The sequence below is a fragment of the Pristiophorus japonicus genome, chromosome 19 (genome assembly GCF_044704955.1).
Source record: "Pristiophorus japonicus isolate sPriJap1 chromosome 19, sPriJap1.hap1, whole genome shotgun sequence".
Taxonomy (NCBI): Eukaryota; Metazoa; Chordata; class Chondrichthyes; family Pristiophoridae; genus Pristiophorus; species Pristiophorus japonicus.
In genome coordinates this window covers 58,838,834-58,857,358 of record NC_091995.1, presented here as the reverse complement: position 1 = coordinate 58,857,358, position 18,525 = coordinate 58,838,834, and the positions used below count along the sequence as shown (strand labels likewise).

Below are 18,525 nucleotides of genomic sequence, written 5' to 3'. Positions count from 1 at the left end.
GAGCTGACATTACTGACGGTATCTCCACTGATTATGGAGCTGATATTACTGACAGTATCTGTGCTGATTATGGAGCTGATATTACTGACAGTATATGTACTGATTATGGAGCTGATATTACTGACAGTATCTGTAATGATTCTGGAGCTGATATTCCTGACGATATCTGTACTGATTATAGAGCTGAAATTACTGACTGTATCTGTACTGATTATGGAGCTGATATTACTAACAGTATCTCCACGGATTATGGAGCTGATATTACTGACAATATCTGTGCTGATTATGGAGCGGATATTACTGACAGTAGCGGTGCTGATTATGGATCTGATATTACTGACAGTAACTATACTGATTATGGAGCTGATATTACTGACATTATCTGTGCTGATTATAGAGCTGATATTACTGACATTATCTGTACTGATTATGGAGCTGATATTTTGAAAATATCTGTGTTGACTACAGAGCTAATATGACAGACACTATCTGTCCTGATTATGGAGCTGATCTTACGGACAATATTTGTACTGATTATAGAGCTGATATTACTGACAGTATCTGTGATGATTATAGAGCTGATATGACTGACAGTACCTGTACTCATTATGGAGCTGCTATTACGGACAGTATCTGTATTGATTATAGATCTGATATTACTGAAAGTATCTGTGCTGATTATAGAGCTGATATTACTGACAGTATCTGTGCTAATTAAGGAGCTGATATTACCAACAGCATCTATACTGATTATCGTGCTGATATTACTGTCAATATCTGTGCTGATTATGGAACTGCTATTGCTGACAATATTTGTTCTGATTTTCGAACTGATATTACTGACAGTATCTGTAATGCTTATGGAGCTGATATTACTGACAGTATCTGTGCTGATTATGGAGCTGATATTACTGACAGTATCTTTACTGATTATAGAGCTGATATTACTGATAGTATCTGAACTGATAATGGAGATGATATTACTGACAGTGTCTGTACTGATGAAAGAGCTGATATTACTGACAGTATTTCCACTGATTATGGAGCTGATACTACTGACAATATCTGTGCTGATTATGGTGGTGATATTGCTGACAGTATCTGTGCTGATTATAGGGCGGATATTACTGACAGTATCTGTACTGATTATGGAGCGGATATTACTGACAGTAGCTCTGCTGATTATGGAGATGATATTACTGACAATATCTGTGCTGATTATGGAGCTGATATTACTGACAATATATGTACGGATTATGGAGCTGATAGTACTGACAATATCTGTACGGATTGTGGAGCTGATATTACTGACATCATCTGTACTGATTATGGAGCACATAATATTGAAAATATCTGTGCTGATTATGGTGCTGATATTACTGACAGTATCTGTGCTGCTTATATAGCTGATATTACTGACAGTATCTGTAATGGTTATGGAGCTGATATTACTGACAGTGTCTGTACTGATTATAGAGCTGATATTTGGAAAATATCGTTGCTGATTTTAGAGATGATATTACAGACAGTATCCGTGCTGATTATGGAGCTGATATTGATGACAGTGTCTGTACTGATTATAGAGCAGATATTACTGAGAGTATCTGTGCTGATTATGGAGCTGATATTACTCACAGTATCTGTGCTGATTATGGACCTGATATTACTGACAGTATCTGTAATGATTATGGTGCTGATATTCCTGATGGTATCTGTACTGATTATCGAGCTGAAATTATTCACCGTATCTGTACTGATTATGGAGTTGATATTACTAACAGTATCTCCACTGATTATGGAGCTGATATTACTGTCAATATCTGTGCTGAATATGGAGCTGAAATTGATGACAGTGTCTGTGCTGACTATAGAGCTGATATTACTGACAGTATCTGTACTGATTATGGAGCGGATATTACTGACAGTAGCTGTACTGATTATGGAGATGATGTTACTGACAGTATCTGTACTGATTATGGAGCTGATATTTTGAACATATCTGTGCTGATTATAGAGCTAATATGACTGACAGTATCTGTCCTGATTATGGAGCTGATATTACGGACAATAACTGTACTGGTTATAGAGCTGATATTACTGACAGTATCTGTAATGATTTGTAGAGCTGATATGACTGACAGTACCTGTACTGATTATGGAGCTGCTATTATGGACAGTATCTGTATTGATTATAGAGCTGATATTACTGTCAGTATCTGTGCTAATTATGGATCTATTATAACTAACAGTATATGTGCTAATAATGGAGCTGATATCAACGACAATATATGTTCTGATTATGGAGCTGATATTACTGACAATATCCGTGCTAATTACGGAGCTAATATTACTGACAGCATATGTACTGATTATGGTGCTGATATTACTGGCAATATCTGTGCTGATCATGGAGCTGATATAACTGTCAGTATTTGTGCGGATTATGGGGCTGATACTCCTGACAATATATGTACGGCTTATGGAACTGATATTACTGACAATATCTGTACGGATTGTGGAGCTGATATTACTGACATCATCTGTACTGATTATGGATCACATATTATTGAAAATATCTGTGCTGATTATGGTGCTGATATTACTGACAGTATCTGTGCTGCTTATATAGCTGATATTACTAAGAGTATCTGTGCTAATTATGGAGCTGATATTACTGACAGTATCTGTACTGATTATAGAGCTGATATTACTTACAGTATCTGTGCTGATTATGGAGCTGATATTACTGACAGTATCTGTGCTGATTATGGACCTGATATTATTGACAGTATCTGTAATGATTATGGAGCTGATATTCCTGACGGTATCTGTACTGAATATAGAGCTGAAATTACTGACTGTATCTGTACTGATTATGGAGTTGATATTACTAACAGTATCTCCACTGATTATGGAGCTGATATTACTGTCAATATCTGTGCTGATTATGGAGCTGAAATTGATGACAGTGTCTGTGCTGATTATAGAGCTGATATTACTGACAGTATCTGTACTGATTATGGAGCTGATATTACTGACAGTATCTATGCTGATTGTGGAACTGATATTACCGACAGTATTTGTACTGATTATGGATCTGATATTACTGACAGTATCTGTACTGATTATGGAGCTGATATTTTGAACATATCTGTGCTGATTATAGAGCTAATATGACTGACAGTATCTGTCCTGATTATGGAGCTGATATTACGGACAATAACTGTACTGATTATAGAGCTGATATTACTGACAGTATCTGTAATGATTTGTAGAGCTGATATGACTGACAGTACCTGTACTGATTATGGAGCTGCTATTATGGACAGTATCTGTATTGATTATAGAGCTGATATTACTGACAGTATCTGTGCTAATTATGGATCTATTATAACTAACAGTATATGTGCTAATAATGGAGCTGATATCAACGACAATATATGTTCTGATTATGGAGCTGATATTACTGACAATATCCGTGCTAATTACGGAGCTGATATTACTGACAGCATTAGTACTGATTATGGTGCTGATATTACTGGCAATATCTGTGCTGATCATGGAGCTGATATAACTGTCAGTATTTGTGCGGATTATGGAGCTGATATTACTGACAATATATGTACGGCTTATGGAACTGATATTACTGACTATATCTGTACAGATTGTGGAGCGGATATTACTAACATCGTCTGTACTGATTATGGAGCACATATTATTGAAAATATCTGTGCTGATTATGGTGCTGATATTACTGACAGTATCTGTACTGCTTATATAGCTGATATTACTAAGAGTATCTGTGCTAATTATGGACCTGATATTACTGACAGTATCTGTACTGATTATAGAGCTGATATTACTTACAGTATCTGTGCTGATTATGGAGCTGATATTACTGACAGTATCTGTGCTGATTATGGACCTGATATTACTGACAGTATCTGTAATGGTTATGGAGCTGATATTCCTGACGGTATCTGTACTGAATATAGAGCTGAAATTACTGACCGTATCTGTACTGATTATGGAGCTGATATTACTAACAGTATCTCCACTGAATATGGAGCTGATATTACTGACAATATCTGTGCTGATTATGGAGCTGAAATTGATGACAGTATCTGTGCTGATTATAGAGCTGATATTACTGACAGTATCTGTACTGATTATGGAGCGGATATTACTGACAGTAGCTGTGCTGATTATGGAGATGATATTACTGACAGTATATGTGCTGATTATGGAGTTGATATTGCTGACAGTATCTGTACTGATTATGGATCTGATATTACTGACAGTATTGTACTGATTATGGAGCTGATATTTTGAAAATATCTGTGCTGATTATAGAGCTAATATGACTGAAAGTATCTGTCCTGATTATAGAGATGATATTACTAGACACCATCTGTGCTGATTATAGAGCAGATATTACTGACAGTATCTATACTGATTATGGAACTGATATTATGGATAATATCTGTACTAATTATAGAGCTGATATTATTGACAGTATCTGTGCTGATTTTAGAGCTGATATGACTGACTGTATCTGTACTGATTGTGGAGCTGATATTTTGAAAATATCTGTGCTGATTATCGAGCTAATATGATTGACAGTACCTCTACTAATTATGGAGCTGCTATTACGGAGAGTATCTGTATTGATTATAGAGCTGATATTACTGACAGTATCTATGCTGATTATGGAGCTGATATTACTGACAGTATCTGTGCTGATTATGGAGCTGAAATTGATGACAGTGTCTGTGCTGATTATAGAGCTGATATTACTGACAGTATCTGTACTGATTATGGAGCGGATATTACTGACAGTAGCTGTACTGATTATGGAGATGATGTTACTGATAGTATATGTGCTGATTATGGAGTTGATATTACCGACAGTATTTGTACTGATTATGGATCTGATATTACTGACAGTATCTGTACTGATTATGGAGCTGATATTTTGAACATATCTGTGCTGATTATAGAGCTAATATGACTGACAGTATCTGTCCTGATTATGGAGCTGATATTACGGACAATAACTGTACTGGTTATAGAGCTGATATTACTGACAGTATCTGTAATGATTTGTAGAGCTGATATGACTGACAGTACCTGTACTGATTATGGAGCTGCTATTATGGACAGTATCTGTATTGATTATAGAGCTGATATTACTGTCAGTATCTGTGCTAATTATGGATCTATTATAACTAACAGTATATGTGCTAATAATGGAGCTGATATCAACGACAATATATGTTCTGATTATGGAGCTGATATTACTGACTATATCCGTGCTAATTACGGAGCTGATATTACTGACAGCATATGTACTGATTATGGTGCTGATATTACTGGCAATATCTGTGCTGATCATGGAGCTCATATAACTGTCAGTATTTGTGCGGATTATGGGGCTGATATTACTGACAATATATGTACGGCTTATGGAACTGATATTACTGACAATATCTGTACGGATTGTGGAGCTGATATTACTGACATCATCTGTACTGATTATGGATCACATATTATTGAAAATATCTGTGCTGATTATGGTGCTGATATTACTGACAGTACCTGTGCTGCTTATATAGCTGATATTACTAAGAGTATCTGTGCTAATTATGGAGCTGATATTACTGACAGTATCTGTACTGATTATAGAGCTGATATTACTTACAGTATCTGTGCTGATTATGGAGCTGATATTATTGACAGTATCTGTAATGATTATGGAGCTGATATTCCTGACGGTATCTGTACTGAATATAGAGCTGAAATTACTGACTGTATCTGTACTGATTATGGAGTTGATATTACTAACAGTATCTCCACTGATTGTGGAGCTGATATTACTGTCAATATCTGTGCTGATTATGGAGCTGAAATTGATGACAGTGTCTGTGCTGATTATAGAGCTGATATTACTGACAGTATCTGTACTGATTATGGAGCTGATATTACTGACAGTATCTATGCTGATTGTGGAACTGATATTACCGACAGTATTTGTACTGATTATGGATCTGATATTACTGACAGTATCTGTACTGATTATGGGGCTGATATTTTGAACATATCTGTGCTGATTATAGAGCTAATATGACTGACAGTATCTGTCCTGATTATGGAGCTGATATTACGGACAATAACTGTACTGATTATAGAGCTGATATTACTGACAGTATCTGTAATGATTTGTAGAGCTGATATGACTGACGGTACCTGTACTGATTATGGAGCTGCTATTATGGACAGTATCTGTATTGATTATAGAGCTGATATTACTGACAGTATCTGTGCTAATTATGGATCTATTATAACTAACAATATATGTGCTAATAATGGAGCTGATATCAACGACAATATATGTTCTGATTATGGAGCTGATATTACTGACAATATCCGTGCTAATTATGGAGCTGATATTACTGACAGCATGTGTACTGATTATGTTGCTGATATTACTGGCAATATCTGTGCTGATTATGCAGCTGATATTACTTACAGTATCTGTGCGGATTATGGAGCTGATATTACTTAGAGTATCTGTGCTAATTATGGAGCTGATATTTCTGACAGTATCTGTACTGATTATAGAGGTGACATCACTGACAGTATCTCCACTGATTATGGAGCTGGTATTACGGACAATATCTGTACTGATTATGGAGCTGATCTTACTGACAGTATCTGTACTGATTATGGAGCTGATATGACTGACAGTATCTGTGCTGATTATGGAGCTGATATTACAGACAGTATCTGTCCTGATTATGGAGCTGATATTACTGACAATATCTGTACTGATTATAGGGCAGATATTACTGACAGTATCTGTATTGATTGTGGAGCTAATATCACTGACAGTGTCTGTGCTGATTATGGAGCTGATATTACTGACAGTATCTGTACTGATTGTAGAGCTGATATTACTGACAGTATCTGGACTGATTATGGATCTGATATTACTGACAATATCGGTGCTGATTGTAGAGCTCATATTACTGACAGTACCTGTGCTGGTTATAGAGCTGATATTAGTGACAATATCTGTGCTGATTATGGAGCTGAAATTACTGACAGTATCTGTGCTGAATATGGAACTGATATTGCAGACAGTATCTGTGCTTATTATGGAGCTGATATTACTGACAGTATCTATGCTGGTTATGGAGCGAACTTTACGGGCAGTATCTGTGCTGATTATGGAGCTGATATTTACTGACAGTTTCTGTACTGATTATGGTGCTGATATTACCGACAATATCTGTTCTGATTTTGGAGCTGATGTTACCGACAGTATCGATACAGATTATAGAGCTGATATTGCTGGCAATATCTGTGCTGATTATCGAGCTGATATTACTGACAGTATCCGCACTAATTATGGAGCTGATATTACCGTCAATATCTGTACTGATTATCGAGCTGATATTACTGATAGTATCTGTAATGATTATGGAGCTGATATTACTGACAGTATCTGTGCTGATGATGGAGCAGATATGACTGACAGTATCTGCACTGATTATGGAACTGATATTACTGACATTACCTGTACTGATTATGGAGCTGATATTCCTGACAATATCTGTACTGATAAAGGAGCTGATATTATGACAGCATCTGTGCTGATTACAGAGCTGATATTACTGAGAGTATCTGTACTGATTATCGAGCATATATTACTGACAGTATCGGTACTGATTATAGAGCTGATATTACTGACAATATCTGTAATGATTACAGAGCTGATATTACTGACAGTTTCTCCTGATTATAGAGCTGATATTACTGACAGTATCGTTGCTGATTATTGAGCTGATATTACGTTCACTATCTGTAATGATTAGGGAGCGGATATTACTGACAGTATTTGCACTGATTATGGAGCTGATATTACTGACAATATCTGTGCTGTTTATGGAGCTGATATTACTGACAGTATCAGGGCTGGTTCTGGAGCTGATATTACTGACAGTATCTGAATTCATTATCGAGCTAATATTCAGGACAATATCTGTGCTGAATATAGAGCTGATATTACTGATCGTATCTGTGCTGATTTTGGAGCTCATATTACTGACAGTATCTGTAATGATTATAGAGCGAATATTTTGACAATACCTGTGTTGATTATAGAGCTGATTTTACTGACAGTTACTGTGCTCATTTGGGAGCTGATATTACTGCCAGTATCTGTGCTGATAATAGAGCTGATATTACTGACAGTATCTGTGCTGATTATAGAGCTGATATTACGGCAGAATCTCTACTCATTATGGAGCTGATATTATGGAAAGTATCTGTAGTGATTATGGAGCTGATATTACTGACAATATCTGTACTGATTATAGAGCTGATATTACTGACAGTATCTGTGCTGATTATAGAGCTGATATTACTGACAATATCGGTGCTGATTATAGAGCTGATATTACTGACAATATCTGTCCTGATTATAGAGCTGATATTACTGACAATATCGGTGCTGATTATAGAGCTGATATTACTGACAATATCTGTGCTGATTATAGAGCTGATATTACTGACAATATCGGTGCTGATTAGAGAGCTGATATTACTGACAATATCTGTACTGATTATAGAGCTGATATTACTGACAATATCTGTACTGATTATAGAGCTGATATTACTGACAATATCGGTGCTGATTATAGAGCTGATATTACTGACAGTATCTGTGCTGATTATGGAGCTGATATTACTGACAATATCGGTGCTGATTATAGAGCTGATGTTACCGACAGTATCTGTACAGATTATAGAGCTGATATTACTGACAATATCTCTACTATTTATAGAGCCGATATTGCTGAGAATATCCGTGCTGATTATGGAGCTGATATTACTGACAATAACTGTGCTGATTATGGAGCTGATATTACGGACAGTATCTTTATTGATTATGGAGCTAATATTACTGACAGTATGTGTACTGATTATGGTGCTGATTGTAATGACAGTATCTGTACTGATTATCGAGCTGATATTACTGACAGTATCTGCAATGATTATGGAGCTGATATTACTGATAGTATCTTTGCTGATTATGGGGCAGATATGACTGACAGTATCTGCACTGATTATGGAGCTGATATTACTGACTTTATCTGTACTGATTATGGAGATGATATTACTGACAGTGTCTGTACTGATTATAGAGCTGATGTACTGACAGTATCTGTACTGATTCTCGAGCTGATATTACTGATAGTATCGGTACTGATTATAGAGCTGATATTACTGACAATATCTGTGCTGATTAGGGAGGTGATGTTACTGACTGTATCTGTGCTGATTATGGAGCTGATATTATTGACCATATCTATACTAATTATAGAGCGGATATTACTGACAGGATCTCTACTGATGATTGAAATGAAATTACTGACAGTATCTGTGCTGATTATGGAGCTGATATTACAGGCAATATCTGTCCTGATTATGGAGCTGATATTACTGATAATATCTGTACTGATTATAGGGCAGATATTACTGACAATATCTGTACTATTTATAGAGCTGATATTACTGAGAATGACCGTGCTGATTATGGAGCTGATATTACTGACAATATCTGTGCTGATTATGGAGATGATATTACTGACAGTATCTGTATTGATTGTGGAGCTAATATCACTGTCAGTGTCTGTGCTGATTATGGAGCTGATATTACTGAAAGTATCTGTGCTGATTATAGAGCTGATATTACTGACAGTATCTGGACTGATTATGGAGCTGATATTACTGACAATATCGGTGCTGATTGTAGAGCAGATGTTACCGACATTATCTGTACAGATTATAGAGCTGATATTACTGACAGTATCGGGACTGATTATGGAGCTGATATTACTGACAATATCGGTTCTGATTATAGAGCTGATATTACTGACAGTATCAGGGCTGGTTCTGCAGCGGATATTACGGACATTATCTGTACTGATTGTGGAGCTAATATTACTGACAGTATGTGTACTGATTATAGAGCTCATATTACTGACAGTACCTGTGCTGATTATAGAGCTGATATTAGTGACAATATCTGTGCTGATTATGGAGCTGATATTACTGACAGTATCTGTGCTGAATATGGAACTGATATTACTGACAGTATCTATGCTGGTTATGGAGCGAACAGTACGGGCAGTATCTGTGCTGATTATGGAGCTGATATTTACTGACAGTTTCTGTACTGATTATGGTGCTGATATTACCGACAATATCTGTTCTGATTTTGGAGCTGATGTTACCGACAGTATCGATACAGATTATAGAGCTGATATTACTGGCAATATCTGTGCTGCTTATCGAGCTGATATTACTGACAGTATCCGCACTGATTATGGAGCTGATATTACCGACAGTATCTGTGCTGATGATGGAGCAGATATGACTGACAGTATCTGCACTGATTATGGAGCTGATATTATTGACATTATCTGTACTGATTATGGAGCTGATATTCTTGACACTATCTGTACTGATAGAGGAGCTGATATTATGACAGCATCTGTGCTGATTACAGAGCTGATATTACTGAGAGTATCTGTACTGATTATCGAGCATATATTACTGATAGTATCGGTACTGATTATAGAGCTGATATTACTGACAATATCTGTAATGATTACAGAGCTGATATTACTGACAGTATCTGTCCTGATTATAGAGCTGATAATACTTACAATATCGTTGCTGATTATTGAGCTGATATTACATTCACTATCTGTAATGATAGGGATATTACTGACAGTATTTGCACTGATTCTGGAGCTGATATTACCGACAATATCTGTACTGATTATCGAGCTGATATTACTGACAGTATCTGTAATGATTATGGAGCTGGTATTACTGACAGTATCTGAACTGATTATGGAGCTGATATTCCTGACACTATCTGTACTGATAAAGGAGCTGATAATATGACAGCATCTGTGCTGATTACAGAGCTGATATTACTGAGAGTATCTGTACTGATTATCGAGCATATATTACTGACAGTATCGGTACTGATTATAGAGCTGATATTACTGACATCATTTGTACTGATTATCCAGCTGATATTACTGACAGTATCTGAACTGATTATGGAGCTCATATTACTGACAATATCGGTGCTGATTACAGAGCTGATATTACTGACCGTATCTGTGCTGATTCTGGAGCTGATATTACTGACAGTATCTGGACTGATTATGGAGCTGATATTACTGACAATATCTGTGCTGTTTATGGAGCTGATATTACTGAAAGTATTTGCACTGATTATGGAGCTGATATTACTGACAATATCTGTGCTGTTTATGGAGCTGATATTACTGACAGTATCAGGGCTGGTTCTGGAGCTGATATTACTGACAGTATCTGAATTCATTATCGAGCTAATATTCAGGACAATATCTGTGCTGAATATAGAGCTGATATTACTGATCGTATCTGTGCTGATTTTGGAGCTCATATTACTGACAGTATCTGTAATGATTATAGAGCGAATATTTTGACAATATCTGTGTTGATTATAGAGCTGATACTGCTGACAATACCTGTACTGATTATAGAGCTGATTTTACTGACAGTTACTTTGCTCATTTGAGAGCTGATATTACTGCCAGTATCTGTGCTGATAATAGAGCTGATATTACTCACAGTATCTGTGCTGATTATGGAGCTGATATTACAGCAGAATCTCTACTCATTATGGAGCTGATATTATGGAAAGTATCTGTAGTGATTATGGAGCTGATATTACTGACAATATCTGTACTGATTATAGAGCTGATATTACTGACAGTATCTGTGCTGATTATAGAGCTGATATTACTGACAATATCGGTGCTGATTATAGAGCTGATATTACTGACAGCATTTGTACTGATTATGGAGCTGATATTACTGACAGTATCTGAACTGATTATGGAGCTGATATTACCGACAATATCGGTGCTGATTACAGAGCTGATATTACTGACAGTATCTGAACTGATTATGGAGCTGATATTACCGACAATATCGGTGCTGATTACAGAGCTGATATTACTGACCGTATCTGTGCTGATTCTGGAGCTGATATTACTGACAGTATCTGGACTGATTATGGAGCTTATATTACTGACAATATCGGTGCTGATTATAGAGCTGATATTGCTGAGAATATCCGTGCTGATTATGGAGCTGATATTACTGACAGCATCTGTACTGATTATCGTGCTGATATTACAGTCAATATCTGCGTTGATAATGGAGCTGATATTACTGAAAATATATATACTGATTATGGAGTTGATATTACTGACACTATCTGTACGGATTGTGAAGCTGATATTACTGACATCATCTGCACTGATTATGTATGACATATTACTGACAGTATCTGTGATGATTATGGAGCTGATATTACTGACCGTATCTGTGCTATTTATGCAGCTGATATTACTGACAATATCTGTGCTGATTATGGAGCTGATATTATTGACAATATCTATACTAATTATAGAGCGGATATTACTGACAGGATCTCTACTGATGATTGCGATGAAATTACTGACAGTATCTGTGCTGATTATGGAGCTGATATTGCGGACAATATGTGTCCTGATTATGGAGCTGATATTACTGACAGTATCTGTAATGATTATGGAGCTGATATTACTGACAGTATCTTTGCTGATTATGGGTCAGATATGACTGACAGTATCTGCACTGATTATGGAGCTGATATTACTGACATTATCTGTACTGATTATGGAGCTGATATTACGGCAGAATCTCTACTGATTATGGTGCTGTTATTACGGAAAGTAGCTGTAGTGATTATGGAGCTGATATTACTGACAGTGTCTGTACTGATTATAGAGCTGATTTACTGACAGTATTTGTGCTGATTCTCGAGCTGATATTACTGACAGTATCAGTGCTGATTAGGGAGCTGATGTTACTGAGAGTATCTGTGCTGATTATAGAGCTGATAGTACTGACAATATCTGTGATGATTATGGAGCTGATATTATTGACAATATCTATACTAATTATAGAGCGGATATTACTGACAGGATCTCTACTGATGATTGAGATGAAATTACTGACAGTATCTGTGCTGATTATGGAGCTGATATTGCGGACAGTATCTGTGCTGATTATGGAGCTGATATTAGAAACATAGAAACATAGAAACATAGAAAATAGGTGCAGGAGCAGGCCATTCAGCCCTTCTAGCCTGCACCGCCATTCAATGAGTTCATGGCTGAACATGAAACTTCAGTACCCCCTTCCTGCTTTCTCGCCATAACCCTTGATCCCCCGAGTAGTAAGGACTTCATCTAACTCCCTTTTGAATATATTTAGTGAATTGGCCTCAACTACTTTCTGTGGTAGAGAATTCCACAGGTTCACCACTCTCTGGGTGAAGAAGTTTCTCCTCATCTCGGTCCTAAATGGCTTACCCCTTATCCTCAGACTGTGACCCCTGGTTCTGGACTTCCCCAACATTGGGAACATTCTTCCTGCATCTAACCTGTCTAAACCTGTCAGAATTTTAAACGTTTCTATGAGGTCCCCTCTCATTCTTCTGAACTCCAGTGAATACAAGCACAGTTGATCCAATCTTTCTTGATAGGTCAGTCCCGCCATCCCGGAAATCAATCTGGTGAATCTTCGCTGCACTCCCTCAATAGCAAGAATGTCCTTCCTCAAGTTAGGAGACCAAAACTGTACACAATACTCCAGGTGTGGCCTCACCAAGGCCCTGTACAACTGTAGCAACACCTCCCTGCCCCTGTATTCAAATCCCCTCGCTATGAAGGCCAACATGCCATTTGCTTTCTTAACCGCCTGCTGTACCTGCATGCTAACCTTCAATGACTGATGTACCATGACACGAAGGTCTCGTTGCACCTTCCCTTTTCCTAATCTGTCACCATTCAGATAATAGTCTGTCTCTCTGTTTTTACCACCAAAGTGGATAACCTCACATTTATCCACATTATACTTCATCTGCCATGCATTTGCCCACTCACCTAACCTATCCAAGTCACTCTGCAGCCTAATAGCATCCTCCTCGCAGCTCACATTGCCACTCAACTTAGTGTCATCCGCAAATTTGGAGATACTGCATTTAATCCCCTCGTCTAAATCATTAATGTACAATGTAAACAGCTAGGGCCCCAGCACAGAACCTTGCGGCACTCCACTAGTCACTGCCTGCCATTCTGAAAAGTACCCGTTTACTCCTACTCTTTGCTTCCTGTCTGACAACCAGTTCTCAATCCACGTCAGCACACTTCCCCCAATCCCATGTGCTTTAACTTTGCACATTAATCTCTTGTGTGGGACCTTGTCGAAAGCCTTCTGAAAGTCCAAATATACCACATCAACTGGTTCTCCTTTGTCCATTTTACTGGAAACATCCTCAAAAAAGTCCAGAAGATTTGTCAAGCATGATTTCCCTTTCACAAATTCATGCTGACTTGGACCTATCATGTCACCATTTTCCAGATGCACTGCTATGACATCCTTAATAATTGATTCCATCATTTTACCCACTACTGAGGTCAGGCTGACCGGTCTATAATTCCCTGTTTTCTCTCTCCCTCCTTTTTTAAAAAGTGGGGTTACATTGGCTACCCTCCACTTCATAGGAACTGATCCAGAGTCAATGGAATGTTGGAAAATGACTGTCAATGCATCCGCTATTTCCAAGGCCACCTCCTTAAGTACTCTGGGATGCAGTCCATCAGACCCTGGGGATTTATCGGCCTTCAATCCCATCAATTTCCCCAACACAATTTCCCGACTAATAAAGATTTCCTTCAGTTCCCTCTCCTTACTAGACCCTCTGACCCCTTTTATATCCGGAAGGTTGTTTGTATCCTCCTTAGTGAATACCGAACCAAAGTACTTGTTCAATTGGTCTGCCATTTCTTTGTTCCCCGTTATGACTTCCCCTGATTCTGACTGCAGGGGACCTACGTTTGTCTTTACTAACCTTTTTCTCTTTACATACCTATAGAAACTTTTGCAATCCACCTTAATGTTCCCTGCAAGCTTCTTCTCGTACTCCATTTTCCCTGCCCTAATCAAACCTTTTGTCCTCCTGTGCTGAGTTCTAAATTTCTCCCAGTCCCCAGCTTCGCTGCTATTTCTGGCCAATTTGTATGCCACTTCCTTGGCTTTAATACTATCCCTGATTTCCCTAGATAGCCACGGTTGAGCCACCTTCCCTTGTTTATATTTACGCCAGACAGGAATGTACAATTGTTGTAATTCATCCATACGGTCTCTAAATGTCTGCCATTGCCCATCCACAGTCAACCCCCTAAGTATGGTGTGGGAGGGGTCGTTCTGGGTGTGGGAGGGGTGGTTCTGGGTGTGGGAGGGGTTACTCCGGGTGTGGGAGGGGTCGCTCCGGGCGTGGGAGGGGTCGCTCCGGGCGTGTGAGGTGTCGCTCCAGGCATGGGAGGGGTCGCTCCGGGCGTGGGTGGGGTCGCTCCGGGCATGGGAGGGGGCGCTCTGTGCGTGGGAGGGGTCGCACTGGGCGTGGGAATGATCAGCCATGATCTTATTGAATGGTGGTGCAGGCTCGAAGGGCCGAATGGCCTACTCCTGCACCTATTTTCTATGTTTCTATGTTTCTATGTATAATTCGCCAATCTATCCTAGCCAATTCACGCCTCATACCTTCAAAGTTACCCTTCTTTAAGTTCTGGACCATGGTCTCTGAATTTACTGTTTCATTCTCCGTCCTAATGCAGAATTCCACCATATTATGGACACCCTTTCCCAAGGGGCCTCGCACAATGAGATTGCTAATTAATCCTCTCTCATTACACAACACCCAGTCTAAGATGGCCTCCCCCCTAGTTGGTTCCTCAACATATTGGTCTAGTAAACCATCCCTTATGCACTCCAGGAAATCCTCCTCCACCGTATTGCTTCCAGTTTGGCTAGCCCAATCTATGTGCATATTAAAGTCACCCATTATAACTGCTACACCTTTATTGCATGCACCCCTTATTTCCTGTTTGATGCCCTCCCCTGTACTGATTATGGAGCTGATGTTACTGACAATATCTGTGCTGATTATAGAGTTGATGTTACCGACAGAATCGGTGCAGATTATAGAGCTGATATTACTGACAATATCTGTGCTGATTATCGAGCTGATATTACTGACAGTACATGTACTGATTATGCAGCTCATATTACTGACAGTATCTGTACTGATTGTACAGCCATATTACTGACAGTATCTGTATTGATTATCGAACTGATATTACTGACAGTATCTGTGCTGATTATGGAGCTGATATTACTGACAGTATCTGTACTGATTATAGAGCTGATATTACTGACAATATCGGTGCTGATTATGGAGCTGATATTACTGACAGTATCTGTTCTGATTATGAAGCTTATATTACTGACAATATCTGTGTTGATTATAGAACTGATATTACTGACACTTCCTGCACTGATTATAGAGCTAATGTTACTGACTGTATCTGTGCTGATTTTCGAGCTGATATTACGGACAGAATATCTACTGATTATGGAGCTGATATTACGGACAGCATCTGCAGTGAATATGGAGCTGATATTACTTACAGTATCTGTACTGATTATAGAGCTGATATTAGTGACAATTACTGTGCTGATTATCGTGCTGATATTACTGACTATCTGTGCTGATTATAGAGCTGATCTTACTGACAATATCTGTGCTGATTATAGAGCTGATATTACTGACAGTATCTGTGCCGATTATGGAGCTGATGTAACTGACAGTATCTGTACTGATTACAGAGCTGATATTACTGACAGTATCTGTGCTTAATATGGAGCTGATATTATTGACAGTATCTGTACTGATTATAGTGCTGATATTACTGACAGTATCTGTACAGATTATGGAGCTGATATTACTGACAGTATCTGTGCCGATTATGGAGCTGATGTAACTGACAGTATCTGTACTGATTGCAGAGCTGATATTACTGACATTATCTGTACTGATTATCGAAATGATAATACTGACAGTATCTGTACTGATTATGGAGCTGATATTACTGACAGTATCGGTACTGATTATAGAGCTGATATTACTGACAATATCAGTGCTGATTAAAGAGTGACATTACTGACAATATCTGTAATGATTACAGAGCTGATGTTACTGACAGTATCTGTACAGATTATGGAGCTGATATTACTCATAGTATCTGTGATGCTTACAGAGCTGATATTATTTACAGTATCTGTACTGATTATAGAGCAGATATTACTAACAGCATCTGTACTGATTATCGTGCTGCTATTACTGACAGTATCTGTACTGAATGTAGAGCTGGAATTATTGACAGTATCAGTGCTTATTCTGCAGCTGATATTACTGACAGTATCTGTGCTGATTATGGACTGATATTTTGGTCAGTATCTGTACTCATTATGAAGCTGATATTACTGATAGTATCTGTACTGATTATGGAGCCGATATTACTGAAAATATCTGTGCTAATTATTGAGCTGATATTCCTGGCAGTATCTGTACTGATTATCGAGCTGATTTTACTGACAATATCTGTGTTGATTATTGAGCTGATATTACTGACACTAGATGTACTGATTATGGAGCTGATATATAGGACAATATCAGTGCTGATTATAGGAGCTGATATTACTGACAATATCAGTAATGAATGCAGAGCTGATATTGCTGAAAGTATCTGTACTGAGTATGGAGCTGATATCACTGACAGTATATGTACTGATTATGGAGCTGATATTACTGACATTACCTGCACTGATTATGGAGCCGACATTACTGACAATATCTGTGCAGATTATGGAGCTGATATTAATGACAGTATCTGTGCTGATTATGGAGCTGATATTACGGAGAGAATCTCTACTGATTATGGAGCTGATATTACTGAAAATATCTGTGCTGATTATGGAGCTGATATTACTGACTGTATATGTACTGATTATAGAGCTGATATTACTGACAGTATTTGTACTGATTATAGAAGCTGATATTACTGACAATATTGTTGCTGATTATGGAGCTAATATTACGGTCAGTATCTGTACGGATAATGGAGCTGATATTACTTACAGTATCTGTATTGATTATAGAGCTGTTATTACTGACAGTATCTGTACTGATTATAGGGTTAATATTACAGACAGTATCTGTACTGATTATAGAACTGATATTACTGACAATATCGGCGCTGATTATGGAGCTGATATTACGGTCAGTATCTGTACGGATAATGGAGCTGATATTACTTACAGTATCTGTATTGATTATAGAGCTGTTATTACTGACAGTATCTGTACTGATTATAGGGTTAATATTACAGACAGTATCTGTACTGATTATAGAACTGATATTACTGACAATATCGGCGCTGATTATGGAGCTGATATTATTGACCGTATATGTACTGATTATGGAGCTGATCTAAGTGGCAG

At 37.8% G+C, this 18,525-nt stretch overlaps 1 protein-coding gene across 1 annotated transcript; it reads left to right on the top strand.

The window, feature by feature from the left end:
• The first annotated feature begins 7,529 nt into the window (after positions 1–7,529).
• Positions 7,530–16,737, top strand: LOC139230238 (prestalk protein-like). Its single transcript, XM_070862070.1, has 8 exons — positions 7,530–7,682; positions 8,132–8,255; positions 8,744–9,196; positions 9,643–10,188; positions 10,292–10,528; positions 12,046–12,354; positions 12,478–12,889; positions 16,281–16,737. Exons 1-8 carry the CDS (start codon positions 7,530–7,532, stop codon positions 16,735–16,737), a joined length of 2,691 nt encoding a protein of 896 aa, XP_070718171.1.
• The last annotated feature ends 1,788 nt before the right edge of the window (positions 16,738–18,525 follow it).

Bases quoted from the DNA above. Each gene is read 5' to 3' on its own strand.
- LOC139230238 (XM_070862070.1), top strand. From the start codon at position 7,530: ATGACTGACAGTATCTGCACTGATTATGGAACTGATATTACTGACATT. The intron at 7,683-8,131 runs GTATCTGTACTG...TAATGATTATAG, and splicing joins CAGAGCTGATATTACTGAGA to AGCGAATATTTTGACAATAC. The intron at 10,529-12,045 runs GTACTGATAGAG...CTGATTATGGAG, and splicing joins TGATATTCTTGACACTATCT to CTGATATTACCGACAATATC.